The sequence below is a fragment of the Aythya fuligula genome, chromosome 4, assembly GCF_009819795.1.
Source record: "Aythya fuligula isolate bAytFul2 chromosome 4, bAytFul2.pri, whole genome shotgun sequence".
NCBI lineage: Eukaryota > Metazoa > Chordata > Aves > Anseriformes > Anatidae > Aythya > Aythya fuligula.
This window is the reverse complement of record NC_045562.1, coordinates 16,284,424-16,302,029: the sequence shown is the minus strand read 5'-3', so window position 1 is coordinate 16,302,029 and position 17,606 is coordinate 16,284,424. Positions and strand designations below refer to the sequence as shown.

General features: G+C 44.5%; 1 protein-coding gene across 2 annotated transcripts in view; it reads left to right on the top strand.

Moving 5' to 3' along the window:
* Positions 1–17,606, top strand: part of CSGALNACT1 (chondroitin sulfate N-acetylgalactosaminyltransferase 1) — a 44,296-nt gene that overhangs the window by 18,273 nt on the left and 8,417 nt on the right. For both annotated transcript variants that reach the window (XM_032187516.1, XM_032187517.1), the window contains exons 3-4: positions 7,109–7,365; positions 9,113–10,034. In XM_032187516.1, the coding sequence (XP_032043407.1) occupies positions 9,401–10,034 (634 nt within the window). In that variant the 5' untranslated portion in view covers positions 7,109–7,365; positions 9,113–9,400. The remainder of the gene's footprint in view (positions 1–7,108; positions 7,366–9,112; positions 10,035–17,606) is intronic.

The window sequence follows — 17,606 nt, the reverse complement described above, 5'->3', positions numbered from 1 at the left end:
TTTCAAGAGCTATTGACAGCTACAGAATAATTGCAGTCAAAACATTCCTAATAAACTACAGTTTCAATCCCAGATTCCGGAAGACTTCATTGAGGAAACTACAATTTCGTGATCACTAATGAGAACTTGCATTGTCTTTGTGGCTGTAAATCAGTAGATTAGGCTACTTGTCTGAATTGGGGTAGCTGTTAAAGAACCTGAAAACTTAGATCCCATTTTTGATATGATTTGAGAATCAGAGCTGAAATCTTGGAAACTGAAGTAACTGTGAACAGGTGCCCGTTATCACTTGAAAATGTGGCTTGTATTGCTTAACTGAAGGATACAGAAATGTGGTGATTTTTTTTTTCTTCCAGAAAATTAAAAATGTATTTCTTCTTACAGCCATTTTACCAAAATTTTGGTTTTGTGGGTGTATGGGAGTTCTGGCATTTTCAAAGAGACCCCCAAAATGTGGCATGAAGTGGAAAGTTGAAGCACCAATTTGTTAAGTTAAAACAAAATAGGCCATCTAAACCTATTGAAGCATTTTATTTCAAAATAGATTCATGTAAGTGATAGAGTATCATAATGGATACATGTACTTATTCTCATGAAATTAATTGATCATGAAATTTTCAATTGAGTTAGATACGAACGCTCAGGCTTTTCAAAGAATTAGCAGGGGCCTCTTTTCTGATATGTCAAGGAAATGCTAGGTGTTTGACTGAAACCACATATCAGAACAACAGTGGTGAGCTAAGTGGGGCTCTGTAGCGTGAGTTGATTTTATAGTCAGTGCTAACCTGGAGGAGGAAGGAAAAGGGGGGCTGACTCAGGGGACTGGTCCCTTCCTGCAGGTCAGTGCTGACCAGACTGATAGAGAAAAGCAGAGCCTGGGGGCTGGTACAGGAATTTTGATAGCTGTTATTGCTGCATGTTTTAGAGGTGCATGTAGAGCTTTGCTAATCAGTCTCAACACCAAAGCTGGCTGCAGTTATTTCCTGGCTTCCTTTGGAGTGGAAACCATAGCTGAAGAGCAGTATTAGTTCTTGTCTTTATGGGTTTTGTTCAGCCTAGGTAACATCCCAAGACATTTCTTCTATTGCACCCCTTACTTTTCAGTATTTTTTCTGAATAAAATACTGACTTCGATACAACCTGCCTAGGAAATCTCGTGTGAAGAACAGGGAGATGGCTCTGCAGGCCCATGGAAATACAGCAGTAGGCTTGTGGGACGCAGATGGCTCTCTTCTGTCCTCATGTACCATGCTCAGAAGGGAGGACACCTCCTCCGTTGCCGTCTCTGGTGGAGCTAATGAAGTTCAAGTCCACCATTTAGCATGGTACTATCTTCTCCACAGGTGGTTTCTGACAGGGAGGGCAGGAGAGGATCTCCAGGTCAGACTGGATTGTTCAGGCCCCATAAAACAGCCTTGCTATCTTTCAAGGACTTCTATAAGATAGGGATCAAAGTCATTGTTACTGTACTTTATCACGTAACAGCTCCCCTCAGAGCGGTGGACTTTCATTGCGCTTGGCAGCTCCAGCTGCACGGCTAGTCTGGTGGCAGATGAATGTGGGCGTGCTTATACAGCCCTGACTAAAGACAACATTGCAAAACACACACACTGCTTCTCATTCTGCACCTCGGTCTAACTACTCTAGCTAACTCTCCTGTTTGTGAACACAGCTCACTCACTGGTGTGGCTTAACCCTGGCAGGCACCTTTGTACCACACAGCCTCTTGCTCACTCTCCCCAGGTGGGAGAAATCAGAAAGGTAAAAGCAAAAATTCATGAGTTGTGTCCCCTCCCAGCTTCGGGTACACCCACAGCCTCCTCACAGGCAAGGCAGCCTGAGTAGTAGAAAAGTCCTTGGTAACTGCAACGGTTAAAAACATCAGTGTGTTATCACCACTATTTTCATCAAAAATCCAAAACACAGCATCATACAAGCCTCTGTGAAGAAAATAAACCCCATCCCAGCCAAAGCCGGGAGAGTAATACAAGTTCATGTATTTTTATCAATGGAGAAAAAGCTCATGCTTAATTAGAAGCATGCTAAATCCTTCACTGGTTTGTGATGCACATCGCAGGTCTGTGCACATGCACGGGGCTCCAGATTTCATCAGTGTCAATCACTGAGTGCATGTGTGTAAACATTACATGTGAAAGAACAGCATTTTTCATGTCCAGACTTAAATGGATAAGCAAAATCTAGTCTTTTGCTTATTTTAATGGCAACATATTAAAAATGTGTTTTGTGTGTTTGGTTTTTTTTTGTTTTGTTTTGTTTTGTTTTTTGTTTTTTTTTTTTCCTGTGCATCTTATGCTGACTCTAAGCCAACTCAGAAGCTGTCATATCTTAGTGTTATGCTTAAACTGAGTGTAGTCTTTCTGGAAACCCTCTAAATGCAAAGCAGTTATTAAATTAGATCTTCAAATGAAGTAAATTTAGTGCAGTAAACTTTAGCTGTTCTCTGGCAGCAGGTTGTCCTTGTTCTGTGAGCTAGTTTCCTGCAGAAAGGCTCTGTTCTCAGGAAGCATGCAGCTACCTGCAGTGTAGCACAGGGCTGTTGCAGCCTGCTGTCTTTGGGGCCAACTGCTCTTTGACACATCTACAAAACTGAGACGACACTTACCAAAATGAAATGAAATTGAAGGTCATGGTCAGCAGATGCCAGTCTTCCAGCACAGCTGCACATCTCAGCTGTCCAGCCCAGCAATTAATTTTTAGGGCTGGCAATGGTAAGAGTTTAATTTACTCTCCAAAGAACAAGCATATCTTCAAGCCAGCTCAAATGCGTATTTGCCATCTCCATTTTAAGCAAATTGAAAACACTTTTGGAGCACCTGACTTCCTAAACCTCTGCAGGTCAGAGCATGCTAGGGAGAAATGGTTACTTGGAGAAAAGCCTTTTTCTTTCTGTGCAGCAAGGAAGGACTCTGCGTGAGTCACTGCATCTCTGGAGCAGCAATGCATGCTTGTCAGCTGTTCTCTGCAGCTTCTCTTTGGAGCTTGACAGGGGATGATGCATCTGTCACATCGCCCGCAGGGGTTTAAACAGAGTGATGGAAAGTTCCAGATAAGTTTTGCAAACACATCGGGTTCCAAAGGATTTTTTGGCATTTGTGGTCACTTTGTAAGAGGAAGCAGACTGCTATGTTTTCTAGCACTGAGCAGAGCATTTTGCCTGTCTTGCTCTGTTGCAAATAAACACGAGTGAAATGTTACACATGCCTGGAGAGCCTTGTGATACAAACTGGGCAAAACTGGGGGATTTCTGAAGACAAGGTGGGTTTCTGACTCGTTCTCACAGTTCTTCTGGAGGTGTCCCATAGCACAGCCAACTAACAGTGGTACTGAGAACGTGCGGGCTTCTGTTACTACAAGCTACTGCGTTTAACAGAGGGAGGTGGTGTACTGTGGAAGGGTGTGTGGTGTGGTGTGGTGTGGTGTGGTGAAAATCTGAGTGTCTCACGCAAAAATAACTTCCCTAATGCAGACTCATGCAATTGCTTTTGTGGAAAACAGCCGGGTCTTCAACAAGTAACGCTGCTGGAGGAGTGTTGATGCAGTTACGTAAAGGAAAACCCTTCTATTTTGTAGTAAGTGGTGTTGGTTTGTGGAGATAATTTTAGACATTGGTTCTTTTGGGATGTAGATAGAAATTGGGGCTTAACACTTATATTGTGTGTTGTTGTTTTTGGTGGTTTGTGTTTTTTTTGGTATTGTTTTTTGGTTTTACTTTAAAATTAATTTCTTTACAAGGAAGAGTGGAAAGCAAGGGTACTTTCACTCCTGTGTTTATATCCACGTCAATGCATCCACACACAGAAATAAACAGGCAGGACAGGCGGGCCCTAATACTCCTGAGATTTTGTGTTAGAACTAATGATTACTGTAAAAACCATATTTCATATTGAAACTATACCATGCTTACTGCTTATAAGAGCAGAAGACTTTCAGAGTGCCTCTGGATTTCTGTCCTGGACTGTTTTGGGGAAAGAATCCCCTGCACAAACACGAAGACTGCATGCAGGTGGATGATCTAATGCACCAAATACCTGTGGACCTCCAAACTCAGCTGGAGAGGCTTGGCCGTCAGTGTTGTTAGGTAAAGTTACTGCTTTACCTTGGTAAGAGGGAAACGATCAAAATAGCAGCCTGAGGTGCTGGAGTACTAATGCATGTAGAAGTTATAATTCCTGTGTTGTGCTTTTTTGTTTGTTTGTTTGTTTGTTGTTTTGTTTTATTTTTTTAAACTTTTAGAGTGAGGAGCATATAGGTGTATCTTGAAGGTAAACCCAGCTACTACTCGTTTCCTTCACAAGAGCAGAGCATAGTGTTTCCATTGCCAGTCATCGTTTTGAGGGTTTCTTGGTTTGTTTAAGACTGCTTCTAAGAGTTGTGGCACCTGATTTGCCACAGTTGCTCGGATTGTAATTGTTAATTATCGAGCGGAACAGTGCAATTGTCTTCCTGTGGGTGGAGTTAGACGCTTTTCTCTCGGAGATTACAGGTGGCAATGAATGCAAGATTTTCTATAATTAGCTCTGGAATCAGATTAAGAAATAAAGGTTTTTACCTTTAAGTTAGCTACTGTCTTCCGGTAACATTTAGCTTTTAACAATTTTAGTCAGCATTTTGATTCTGGATGCAATTTCTTAGCAATCCTTTATTCCTCTTTAAAGTGTTGTGTGAATTGCAAACCAGGTATTAGGATTTTCAGTGGTTTGTTTGGTATGTGTGAGTGTCAGCTCATGGCGGGGCGGGCAGTGGTACAGTTTTTAACAGGTGACAATAAAGAAAGACTACAAAGGTGCATCCAGTCAGTTTAACAGACTGGCTCTTCCCTTTATGCAGCATTTTTTATAAGTTGTCCCTAGGCAGACAACAAAGATCGGATGTCATGGACTGAGCAGTAGTGAGAAATCATGATTTGTCATTAAGGAGAAATCATTTCTTCTCGCATTCCCTCCACATGCATCTTAGACACTGGTGAGAGTAGATTTTAAGCCCTGTGACACGTTCCCTGGTGATGAGTGGATTGAGTTTCTGCCTGCTTGGGATGGTGGCATAGGCGCAATCTTGTTTCTAACACTTAAAGCAGATTAATTTGTCTGCAGTGCTATGCGCAGTCCTTGTAATTAGAAAGCTCAAGGCAAATGCCAAGTGGCTGCAGTAATTTTTTGTAAGGCATTTAGTCTGGGTGAAACATCTGTTTCCTTCTCCCTGCGGCTCATTTTGGTGGTTAGTATGATTCTAGTGAAATCTCACCGTGACGTGTGCTGCTGTTCAGCGAGGACCTTTCAAACACCTACATGGAAACTAATTGCAGCTTCTGCCATTCACCATCTCTTTAAAAAAAAAAAACCAAAAGTTTTGTTTTCTAAAATGGCAATTGCTAGTCTCAGTTAAACCTGTGATGGAAAGCTGTGGCAGAAGGTACGTAAAAACATGGAGTTATTTGGCATTGTCCATGCCATACATGCTGAGAGACTGTTGTCTGCAGATATGACTGTTCTTCTGCCATCTGTTTCTGTCCTCAACATGAAGAGTAAGGAGAGTGCAGAGCTCAGAGGGGAGAAGCCTATGTAAAGATATAATGTTTATATTATTTTGAGTCTCTCTTCTGCATGAATTCACACTTCGGTCTTTTGAGTGCCAAAAATTCAGGCTTGAAACACGCTGTTTTTTTATGAGCAGAAATAAATTTCCTGTACCTCCATAGTCCGTTAAAAATCCAGATGCTGGTGCGTAACAGTAGTGGGTACATGCCATCCAAAATTTCAGACCAATTTTCCTAATTTTTGCCACTCCCTATGGCTGGGTGCAGCACCCTCCGCTGTACAGAGCAGTTTTCGTGGTGCTTGCAGCGGGGACAGAACCTGCTGCTTCGTTCAGGTCATTTTTGGGACCAGGCTCCCTGACACACATGAAAAGCACCTCTGTGAGCCAGGCTGACCTCTGGCTGGGCTAGCAGGTTGAGCTGAGGTTGAAGCTGTTTTGGCAAACAGAGTCTTTTTTAGAATTAATGTTCTTTTCCTTGGCTATCAGACTAACCCCTGTGTGTTTGTTAAAGCTCCTCTTTGCAAACAGACTAATACTACTCAATGCAGCTGACTGCTGACAAATACAGAGGTGTTTTTGTCAGTTCCTGGAAAAAAAACTGTGATTTCATTTTGTCTCCACTTCATCTCAGGCTCACTCAGTTGGTGTGAGACTGTAGGTCTGGCGAAATCAAGAGGATGGTTGTTAGGAGGAGTTTTCCCATCCCTGGCTTGCTGGTACTGTCTGTGCAGCTGAGATGCCGCAGCCGTGACCACCTTCGGTGTTGACTTCGGCTGCTTTTTTTGGCACTGGCACGGATGGGGGCTGCTTTCACAAGCACGTCTCTCAGATAGCACAGTACAGTAGCATCTCTATATTGAAGTATCAATCGCAGTCTGTAAAGCAGCATCTCCAAAGCCACCAGTCCAACTTAATAAGACAGCTCTCACAACAGAGGGTAAGAAATGGGTGCTTGTTGTTAGGATGCCTCCAGTTGTGATGGTAAAATCCCCCTGGAGGAGGTAGAAATACCCATGGTGTGAATTTCTTGTTATGACAGTGCTGCTTCAAAGGACAGAGTAGCTCAGTTAATTTATTGTCCCAAAATGTGTTTAAGATGCTTCAGTGATGGGTAAGATTACAAACCAGAAAACTAGTCAGGAAAAAGAGTCCCTTAAAGAGAGACCCAGTATGTTTGAGCAAATACAGCTATACGTGCACATATATTTTAAGGTCAATGTTTGAAGAGCTCTTCACCCAAAACCCGAATCCGATGCTGCTTATAGAAATGAAATTGTGTGTTTATCTAAGCCATTGGGATGTAATTTCAGTTTAGGCCATGTTAGCACAACTAATCCTTTCAGTGATGTTCAGCTTCTGCCAATTCAGTCAATGGACTAATTGTGTGAACTGAAGCATACAAGCACAGCAGTGCTTTATGTACTGCATCTCACCACTTCCTGACCCTGTCTCACTGCACACTACCTTCTTGCAGTCCTCTAGCCAGATCTGTTGTACAGTTAGAACTGCCCAGCTTAATTTCCGTGCTCTGACAAGCTTCTTTACGTTGCAGGAGGCCAACTTTTATAGCGCATCCATAGGAAGCGTCTCCACTACAGCCTTTCACTGCGCAGGAGGCAGACTGAAGATGTAGGCAGCTGGCAAATGTGAAAGCAATGAAGAGGTGTTGTGAGGTTGACAGTGCTTTTTATAGTACGCGCATTTTCTGGGAAGGACATAAGAAGGGAGATAAACAAGAGATGATTGTGGCAAGCTGAGAAGCAGCTGTAGCAGACCAAGATGTTCCAAAGAGAAGATCACTGCAAAAAGGTAAGGATGCCAACCTCGTCCTGTCCTTTTTCCTGCTGCTTGAGTATTTTCTTCAACATCAGCAATTCTTCCTTTGAAAACACTGATGTTTTCTGGAGAATCCTGTAAATACTAAATAGCCATCCAGCATTATTTTGAGAAAAATAGTGCTAGTATTTTTATAGCTTGCTCTAGTCCCCTCCGTTCCTCCTCTATTTTTTAAGTAAATCTTCAGACTGCTAAAATATTGATAATAGCTAAAAGATCAGAAATATCACTGGATAATTGCTGCATACAGAGTAATAGGCCAGCAAGACACTGAAGTTGATAAAAAGTCCTACAGAAGTCTTTGACTCGACACTAGAAATAACTCTGAAAAGCACATGCATTGTTAGATAAACTGTTTTTACCTAGGGGTCTGCCAGAAAGGATGTCTGACTAATGAGGCTACAAATCTCTGTTGCAAAAACCTGTCATAATGGCATGCAAGCATCCAAGAGGAGACTGGGGAGGGCTTAATTTGATTGTGTTCGAGTCTAACTATGCAGTCTCACAGTGTAATCTAGGATGTTACTCAGCTCTGCTCTAAGTCTACTGTCAGACAAATAAATGAAGAAGTTCCTTTCATAGGTCCAGACTTGTGCCAAAACTGAAGGATTTTGAAAATCCCACTGGTAGTGTTGTCAGCATAATTGTTTTAATGTAGCTTATGTCTAGATCAATATTGATGTTAAGTCATCTAATTTTTCTTTCCTGTTTTTAACTGTACTCAAGGAAGTCATATAAAAAAATAATAATAATAAAAAAGATTATGTTCAGAGTTTTAGATTTCCTTATTTTTAAAAATGCCTAAGCTGATTTTCCCTAAACTTCCTCTTTTATCTTTACTCCTGGGCAGAGAGCATATATGGAAAACAGAGTAGTATGAGGCATTGTTGCAAGATCTTTTTTTAATGTTATGAGAAACCAAAGAGGGCCTTAAAATGATGATATAGTCTGCAATGATGACAGCCAGCTGGATAGAAACAAAGCTTCCCCTGATTTTGAATAAGACTTGATCTGAGTGCTTCTGAAAAACCCTGCCTCTAGTTCTTTGTGTTTATGGGAGCACCTGGGAGGATATGTCAGACTGAAGCGGAATTTCAGCAATTGGCCTTGATAGGATTCTTGTTTCTTTCTGTATTGTCACCTGTTAAAAACCTTGTCACTGTTCCCTCTTGGGCTGACACTCACACACACCAGACAAAATACCTGGTTTGCAAATTGTAGACTCTTCTAGGAGCTAGTTCTAGAAACTAGAATTGCTGCTCCAGATCGAGCTTCATGTATTTGAACAGGACCACATTTGCCACCTGGTGCTTTGGAAGAACATGCCTGGAACCTGAAGCATGTTGTATATCTGTGGGACACCCTGCCTCCAAAATGTGTGCGCTCCAGGAGCTGAGAGTTTGGAGGGCCAGCATTGCTCAGATGAGCTGAGCGGCCTTAGCACCTGACTGGGAAGTAACAGATGATGACTTCCTGGTATTCCTAAAGCATGACAGACTCTGAGGCCTGGTCATGTTGTTAAAATGAAGCACGTGCATGCAGGATTGTCTGCACAAGGGTCTCAGCACCTCCTGGATGTTAGCACGAGCACCTCATAGCTCTGAGATCCAACAGAGCAGTTGAGAAATGATAGTAAATCCTTAGGATGCTCTTGACAGTGCAGACTGACTGACCAAATTCTAACGTGCCTGAATGCCTGTCCTTGTCATTTGTCTTCCAGGTCCTCAGGCTCCATCAGACACCAGCAGAGCACATTGCAGCAGTGCAGGTGTTACCATGAGGATCAGGAGGTGTCCTGCCTGCTCTGCAGCTTGTCTTCTGGTCCTGCTAAGTAAACACCAGAGAGAGCCCAAAATGCGGGCAGAGTACCCATTTTAAGAGAGCTGACAAGCCAGTTCCTGTCCATACATGCATCTGTGGAAGAGTACTTCAAATCCAGAGGCCTCTGTGGCGCTGCATGGATGGAAGAACTGTTGCACCTCTCGGCTTAGACTCTGCTTTTTGAGAAATGATGCTCCGACGAGGGTTTGTTATATTTCTCCCCCGACTCGTAGGCCTGCTGGTGGTGGCCTGTTGCTCGGTGTCGATCGTTTACATGTTGGCTTGCACGCCCAGGGGTGACAACGAGCAGCTTGCCTTGCCCAGGGTGCACAGTCCGACTGCCAAGGAGGGTTACGAAGCTATTCTGCAGGAGCGAGAAGAGCAGCACCGCAACTACATCGTCAGCTTGAAGAAACAAATTGCCCAGCTGAAGGCTGAGCTCCAGGGCAGGAGCGAGCAGCTTAAGAACGTGCAGGACCAGTTCCCAGACCCCTTGGACGTTCGGCTTGACCCCGGTAACCCAGGGAAGGCCCAGGCTAACCTGCTGGCTTTCCTCCGTTCCCAGATAGACAGAGCAGAGGTGCACAGCGGCGTTAAGCTGTCCACAGAGTACGCGGCCGTGCCCTTTGAGAGCTTTACCCTGCAGAAGGTGTACCAGCTGGAGACGGGGCTGACGCGCCACCCAGAAGAGAAGCCCGTGAGGAAGGACAAGCGAGATGAGCTGGTGGAGGTGATCGAGTTAGCTGTTGGGAGTCTGAACAATCCAGAGGGAGACAGCAACGCAAAGCACCGTGTGTACACAGCCTCGGATTTCATTGAAGGTTTGTGCGCAGACAGTGGGCTGGAGGCCGCATGCGTGGTGCTGCTGAGGGGGTGCGGTGTGGCAGCACACGTGTCTGGGATGGCGTTAGTGCTGTAAGCCAGCGAGGCTGCCTTGAGCACAGCTGCAGAGCATCAGCTTTTCTACGGAGCTGGCATTGGGGACAACAGAGCCTGTCAGTCTCTCGTAGTGACCACCACCCTGTGCTTTGGGTTCTGTAGTTATGGTCACTTCAGAGCTGACAAAGCAAGGAATAAATCACGGGCTGTAATCCCACCTCTGTCACCAGTGTTAAGGTTGGCGCTTCCAGTTCAAACCCAAACTCTGGTGTTGCCTTCACTCCACCTGCACACTTCCACCCGAGGCAATGGGGTCATGGTGAGACAGGTTTCGAGGGTGGCAGCTGAGGAGCTCGGGAACTCAGCTGATATCACCTGTACCCTCAAAAGGCTACGGAAACCTGAACCCTTACAAGGAATCTCCCATACCGGGGGTGGATTCTAAACTGAGCCCTTGGATTCTTACTTGAGGTGACACGTGGCTTACCCATTCAGCGGTGAAGTAACTGAGAGGGGGGAAGTCCTGCACGTGGCTCAGAAGCCTTTGAGTTCTGCAAGGAGTTAGAGACACTCGTGCATACGATACTGAGGCAGTCAGCGTGGATTTTTAAAGTGCCACCTCTAAAAACAACCAGTTTTTACATCCTGCCTCCTGTCCCTCTGTCTGAAATGCCTACTTGTTTCCAGCCAGGTGCTTTCTCCTAGCCAGAGGCACCAGATGTGTTCCGGGAGTTGTGAAGTCTGAGCTCTGAGTTAACAGGACAGGGATGTGTGCAGCAGAAGCATATAGGACAAGATTTCACAGATCTTGTTTCCAAGGGCTCACGACTGTTTTCTTAGCAACTAAGAAAGCTTACATCTTGTCTTGTAATATGGCCGTCCTAGTTTCACTTCACAGGAACTGTTACGTTCCCTGTTTGTTGTTCAGTAATGTTGTCTGTGAGAGATTTACCAGCAGGGCCAGGGAGCTGATCGTCCCCCTGTATTCGGCTCTGGTGAGGCTGCACCTCGAGTACTGTGTTCAGTTTTGGGCCCCTCGCTACAAGAAGGACATCGAGGTGCTTGAGCGGGTGCAGAGAAGGGCGACGAAGCTGGTGAGGGGCCTGGAGAACAAGTCCTACAAGGAGCGGCTGAGGGAGCTGGGCTTGTTCAGCCTGGAGAAGAGGAGGCTCAGGGGCAACCTTATTGCTCTCTATAGGTATCTTAAAGGAGGCTGTAGCGAGGTGGGGGTTGGTCTGTTCTCCCACGTGCCTGGTGACAGGACGAGGGGGAATGGGCTAAAGTTGCGCCAGGGGAGTTTTAGATTGGATCTTAGGAAGAACTTCTTTACCGAAAGGGTTGTTAGGCATTGGAACAGGCTGCCCAGGGAAGTGGTGGAGTCACCATCCCTGGAGGTCTTTAAGACGTTTCGATGTAGAGCTTAGGGATATGGTTTAGTGGGGACTGTTAGTGTTAGGTCAGGGGTTGGACTCGATGATCTTGAGGTCTCTTCCAACCTAGACAATTCTGTGATTCTGTGAGATTCGATCTAGCTGAGTTTAACAGAGGAGGAGAAACTTGTCTTCCTGATCCCAAGATGATCTTGCTGCAGACTCGGAGGGCTTGTAGGTAAGACACCCACCTTTTATGGAATGGCTGCTTTGTGCAGAACACAAGCCCCTGTGCATATCCCAAATGACTACCGATTCTGCTGTGGATTGTTCTCTTCACCTAGCTTTAATGAACAGAGCAAGATGCATCCTCCACATGATGACCGAACTTGTGCTGTTGTGCAGTGGCCAGGTGTTCCTGGCTGCTCTGCGTGTTTCTGGTGACCGTGGTGTGGAGAGGAGCAGATTCCTGAGGCCGTGCCAGGTCACACCTGCAGGTGGGCAGGTGCCTCCCACAGCCTGGGCATGAGTTGGTCAGATGGAGGCCCTGCTGAGGCAGGTCTTGGCTCTCTTCTGGTCCCAGCATTTCTTCCATGCCAGCCAAATTCTTCTTGCTCAGAGATGGGACAAGGGCATGGGCGAAGAACTGGGAAGTTCTCCTTCTCCTAGCAGCTGAGTGCAGCACGGGGCTACTTGCTTCCAGTCTGCTTCCTGCTGCCTGCTCAGTTTATCATTTCAAAATGTTGCCACTGTTTATTATAGGAGCTGTCGTCATACTCTAAGGATCTGAACAAGCACGTATGAGTGCTTGGCACCAGTTGCTTCACAGGGAGAGGCTGAGGAGAAAGGAGGAGACATTTCTTGCTGTACATTGCTCAATATTCCCCTGAAGTTACCTTTCTCTTAGAGCCTGCCTTTATGCACACGCAACCCAGGGGCTTTGCCTGCTTACCAGTGCTGTCCTTGAGGAACAAGGCAGAAACTGGTGTGCAGGCAGGCGTGTGGAAGGGATGCGTGCTGCAGCTCTGCAGTGCTGGCTCTGTGGTTCACTAATTGCCTCGTTGACTTTCACATTCAGTAATGAGCGAATTCAGAAGGAGGGAACCTCGCCTGCAACTCGGTGTGAGCTCAAGAGACCTTCCTTGTGTCCTCCCCTGCAAGGAAGGTGCCTCTGTAAATGAAAGGTAACAAATCCTCGTTCTTACTCAGCTGTGCAGACTGATTTGTTTGCAAACGTAGGGATCCACGCATTCAATCTGGACACAAAGAGCTGATTTGGCAGAAGATTTCCCTGCAGAGTTGCTTTGGAAGTTTGTCACCTCTTGGCAGTCTTTCCCTCATCCTCCATTCTCCAAGAACAGCAAAAACTGCAGATCAAAGCACAAAACAAATCCATTGTGTTGTATATCATGCGGAGAAGGGAGAGAGGTTCCAATTCTGCATTTCACGTATCAGTTGGACTCAAAACTTGCTTTGGAGACAACCCCTGTGTAACAAGTTAGTAACAGGCTGGATTTCGTGGCAGCTTCTGGCTGCTTCGCACCAGTTGAGCAACACAGCAACCATGAGTGGTGTTACCCAGCCAGCAGAGCCAGCTGTTTCCATTTTCTAGAGCTGCCCTGCGTAGCTGGAGCTTTCTGAGAGATGTGACCCAGTTCTGCATTGGAAGTAATAACACTTAACCCTCTTTTTATCATCCAGCTGCTTTAGAAACAACAGCACACTGAGCTGCATGTGTCCCTTATGTCAAAGGTGGGGTTCCCACTTTTGCCTTCAGGTTGGGCAGGTGGAGGGATGACACAAAAATCAGGTAATCGTGGTCAGAGATGGATTCAAAACCTGAACTGCTGCTGTTGATGTGAGACTTCTCTGTTTCTACCCAGTTCAGCAAAGTCTTTGACACCTGCTTTAGTCCTCTTTGCTTAAATGTGCTGGTGATTCTGACTATTACTGGCATATTGAATGATGCAAGTAAACTGTGTTTGCTTGAGGCTCTTGTGTGGATCTCTTTATTCTTGTGGCTCGCACCTGATACCTGCCATCACTTTTTCAGTGCTAGCTCATTGCTAACATGTACCAATAGGCAGAGTGATGGTGTGCTGCAATAAGCTTCATTAGGGTCTGTGACTCTTTTTATTTTCTTCATTTTGTACCTTTACTCTTTGCAGAGTACTTCAGTATTCTTCAAGTTCTTACATTTAAGGAGAAATATTTTGTCTCTGTGGCTGTGATCCCTAAAAATAAGTGTTGTATCCTCTGCAGTTTATAGATGAAACTACTCGTGTGTGGGAATTAGACTGTGACCTTACTACCTTACATCTGAGCTAAACTCCTTCTCAGCAGATCTGCAGTTACGTGAAATTTGGCTAGGCTTCTCAGACAGTTCTCCTTCCAGGAGTAATAGCTGACACATGGTGGAATTTTCCATTTTTTCTCACTCAAAACCAAGAGAGCCACTCCTTCTCCCTGGAGCCTGAACCATATCCATCTGGCTGCTGCTCTGCTCCACTTTTCTGTTCACAGAGGCACTTGGGCTGTCCAGCTGCTCTGAGCCTCCCCTCAGCCACCTCGTTCCTCCCACTTCTACACCACGTTCACAGGTTTTCTGCCACGAGGAGTTACTAAGAAACAACATGAAAAAGATCCTAAACAGGCAAAGGATTGTTCTGCTTCCAGTAGAAAGCCAGTTGCTCAGTGGGCAGAACAGCAGGTCTTATCATTAATTTATGTAAATTGCAGAAGAGCTGTTATAGATTTGGAAGTCATTAATTTTCTCAAAGACAGAGGTAATAATTTGAAGACTCTGAAAAGCCTGAGCAGTGTTACAGAAGTGAATGTAATCGCTGTCTGAGGATACTCTTTCACAATAGGAGCAGTTCCAATAAAAAAAAAAAAATCTTTGGATTGCTTCAGAAATACCCTGTCACAGCCCTGTTAAATATGCTGCATCATAAGTTTTCTACCTGGAGTGTGTGGCAGACTAGTGACTGGAATGTTAAACGAGGTCTGAGACAAATGAGGAGGAGTGGCTTTGCCTTCTCAAATTGTCAGGTACTGGGGATGGGCTACCTGAGGCAGTTTTTCCCAGGAAGAAGACGGAGAAAGGATGATGCTCTCTCTTCCCTGAAGGATAAGATGCTCTATTTCTCTCTCTGGAGAGGGAAGACCACTGCAGTATTGGGTTATAAAGGGAACAATGAATACTGATAAATCCTAAAAGTGGTTCCTACGGCATCCAGCAGAACATCAGCAGTGAGCACCGTTCCAGGGACTGTTTCTGTTGGCAGTGGAAGACCATGAAACCTGTGGTCTGTGGAACTGAGGCTAAAATTGGCATTCACTGAACAGCATTTTGATAAGATTGCATGACTGTGTGCTAGCTCTCACTTCCATATAGGTCTCTGAAGCTTGTCTGCCTGCCCTGATGAGTAGAGATTAGGTATTTCCATTTCTTCAGAGTGCCCTAGAAATTGCTGTTCCAAAGACTTTAAATTTACTGCTCTTCAGTCAGTCCTTCAGCCCAAGTCTCTTTTTTTTTGCTCTTACTTGTCCTTTTGCTTCATGTTAGGGCTAGTTTCTGCTGACCCAGGGCTTCTGGGCACTTAGCTTTTTATATTGGGTTTCCACAGGCTTTTTTTCTTGCCTCTGAAAGGAGCAGTGCAAATCCTGAAACACAGCTGCTGTAATGGAAGCAAGAGGTGATTGATTAACCTTCTTTTGCCCATAGTGAACATCTAGCCTTGCCAAGGTACTCTATTTTCAGGAACAACCTTTTCAGGAAAGGTTTTTTATTGTTGTTCTTGTTTTCGGAGCCTTTTTCTTCCCCTCCTTGTAGTTGATTTATTAAACTTGAGACTGTTTGCATCTTTGAGTGATGTAAAAATTCCCAATGGCATAAGTGAAGCCGTGCCTTCGGAAATGGAAAAAAAATCTTGTGAAAAGCAGGATGTTCGGCTGGGTGAGTCCCCACAGTGACTCAAGGCATTCAGGCTCATTTCCAGGGCTTGCTGTCTGACCTTGGGCAAAGCACTTTGTTCCCTGTTTCTAAAAAAGATGCATCACTTTTTATCAGTTTAGGTGCTTATCCTGTAAGAAAGGAAAACAAGCAGTGTAAATATGAACTGAGAGTAGCTGTGTTTAATTACATGCATTAAACCCACATACAGTTCTCTTTAAGATAAAATGTTAGGATTATAAACTCCTGGGTTATCACCTTGCACAAAGAAGCCTTGCCTTCACCTAGGTTGCTTCTCTTCAGCTGTACTAGAAATCTTCAACCAGAACAGGACCGAGGTGTTGGAAGAAGCCCCTGCTGACGTTTGCGTAGCACTAGGAGGGGACCCTTGGGTCGCCACATGCAGTGGGCTTTAAGCTGCCTCTTGTTTGTTTGGCAAAGCTCCCCTCATTCCTCTAATATAGCGTATATCTCTGGAGAAGAGGTGCTTCTGGGCTCATTGTTTCTTGGCTGGAATAGGAAGGGATGTAGAAAAGAGTTTTAGATGTTGCCTGGTAGGTATTAAGTTGGTTAATTTAATTGGGATCTTTGTTGTTATGACAAATGTTAATTCACCATGTCAAACATAAAACATTCCTATCCATTTCTCTCTGGAGAAAATGCAAATAGATTTTTTTTTTTTTTTTTTTTTAGCTTAATAATTTTAGTCAAAAGGCTATGTTACCCTGCCACAATACGAACTTCCTTGGCAAGACCTGTGTTCAAAAACTGTAAATGAGTGCACCCAGCCATATGCTCAGATTGGCAGCAAGCTTTCTGTCAGAATAAGTGAGAGAGCTGAATTGAAAGCCCTGGTTTCCATTCTCTGACCACCAGGAGGAGGAAATGCATGGACTATTTGGTCACCATTCAGGTGTTCTCTAGTGCAGGTCCAAGTTCAGTAACAGATACAGTTTATGGTCGGTACCTTGGGCAGACTGTATAGAAAAGGCTGGGGGGAATCAAGGGCACAGTTTTACAAGATTGGCAGCAAAATAATATAATGATGGATCTGCTATCTCATTGCATTCATCTGCTATGCTCGAGGAATGGAGCATTTGTTGAATAAGCTTCTTTTAAAAGTAAAACACAAAGCCAATAACAGATCATTTTTCTGCATATAATAACTAAGCAGCTGAAGTCCTCACTTAAGAATAAACACTTAGACAATGGTAGTGAAGATGAGGCAGTCGACAGAACTTGTGCTAGATAAAACCACACCTCATGAATCTGTTGGATGGTCTGGGCACACCGATGTAAGACCTACAATGCAAGTTGAAGAGCTTGTATCACTTGGCCATTCAGAGGAGACTTTGACCTTGACTGCCACAAGAAATTTTTGCAGAGCCAAAGATCTACAGGTCAGATGCACAAGAATGTTATACATCAAGGAATAACTAAGATGAAAAAAAAAAAAAAAAAAAAAAAAAAAAAAAAGCTATTGTTTTGATTAAGCTGTTCTTCATAACTAGGTGAGAAGGGGAAAAAAAAAATCAAGCTGAGGCATTTTCTTCCAGGCACATTTTCCCTGAATTTCTGAAGAGATAGAAAGCAATGCTATCACGCTATTCCGCTGATGAAGCTGTGAGTATTTTTATAGCAGGTGTAACTACTTAGAGCTAGCATTTCATTTTTCCTTCTTAAACCTAGTGGATCTAAGAAAAAGCTGTATGCACTGCAGGCCATGAAGCATCATGTTGATCAGATAAAATCTCTAGCCTTTTTGCCAACTACGTCGTGTTTGAAGTATTGAGAGAGGGAGTTAGGAGAATCTTATCAAGCAGAGATAGAGCGCTGACAGCATTAAACTAGGATGCTACTTAGTGTCAGTGTCTTTGCTAACTATGGTGCATTGTGCAAATTAACTAAAGCAAGAAGCCTTGGGCCCCTTACCAAGGGTAGTCCCTTGATAAGAGTGTGAACCTATCTTAAGAAACTGGCAGAAACTGGCCCTGCGGATGGACAAGAGCCAAGGAGCAACTGAGTCTGCATAGAGACAATTGGTCAACTAGCAGTGATGAGGAAGAGTCATCAACCTTCATCCCCACGACCCCCTATGACCACCACCAGGAGACATTGCGCAAGCGCAGATGGGAGGAGTTTATGGAAATGACTCCTTGGATTTAATCTTAATATGAAGCGGGGACGGG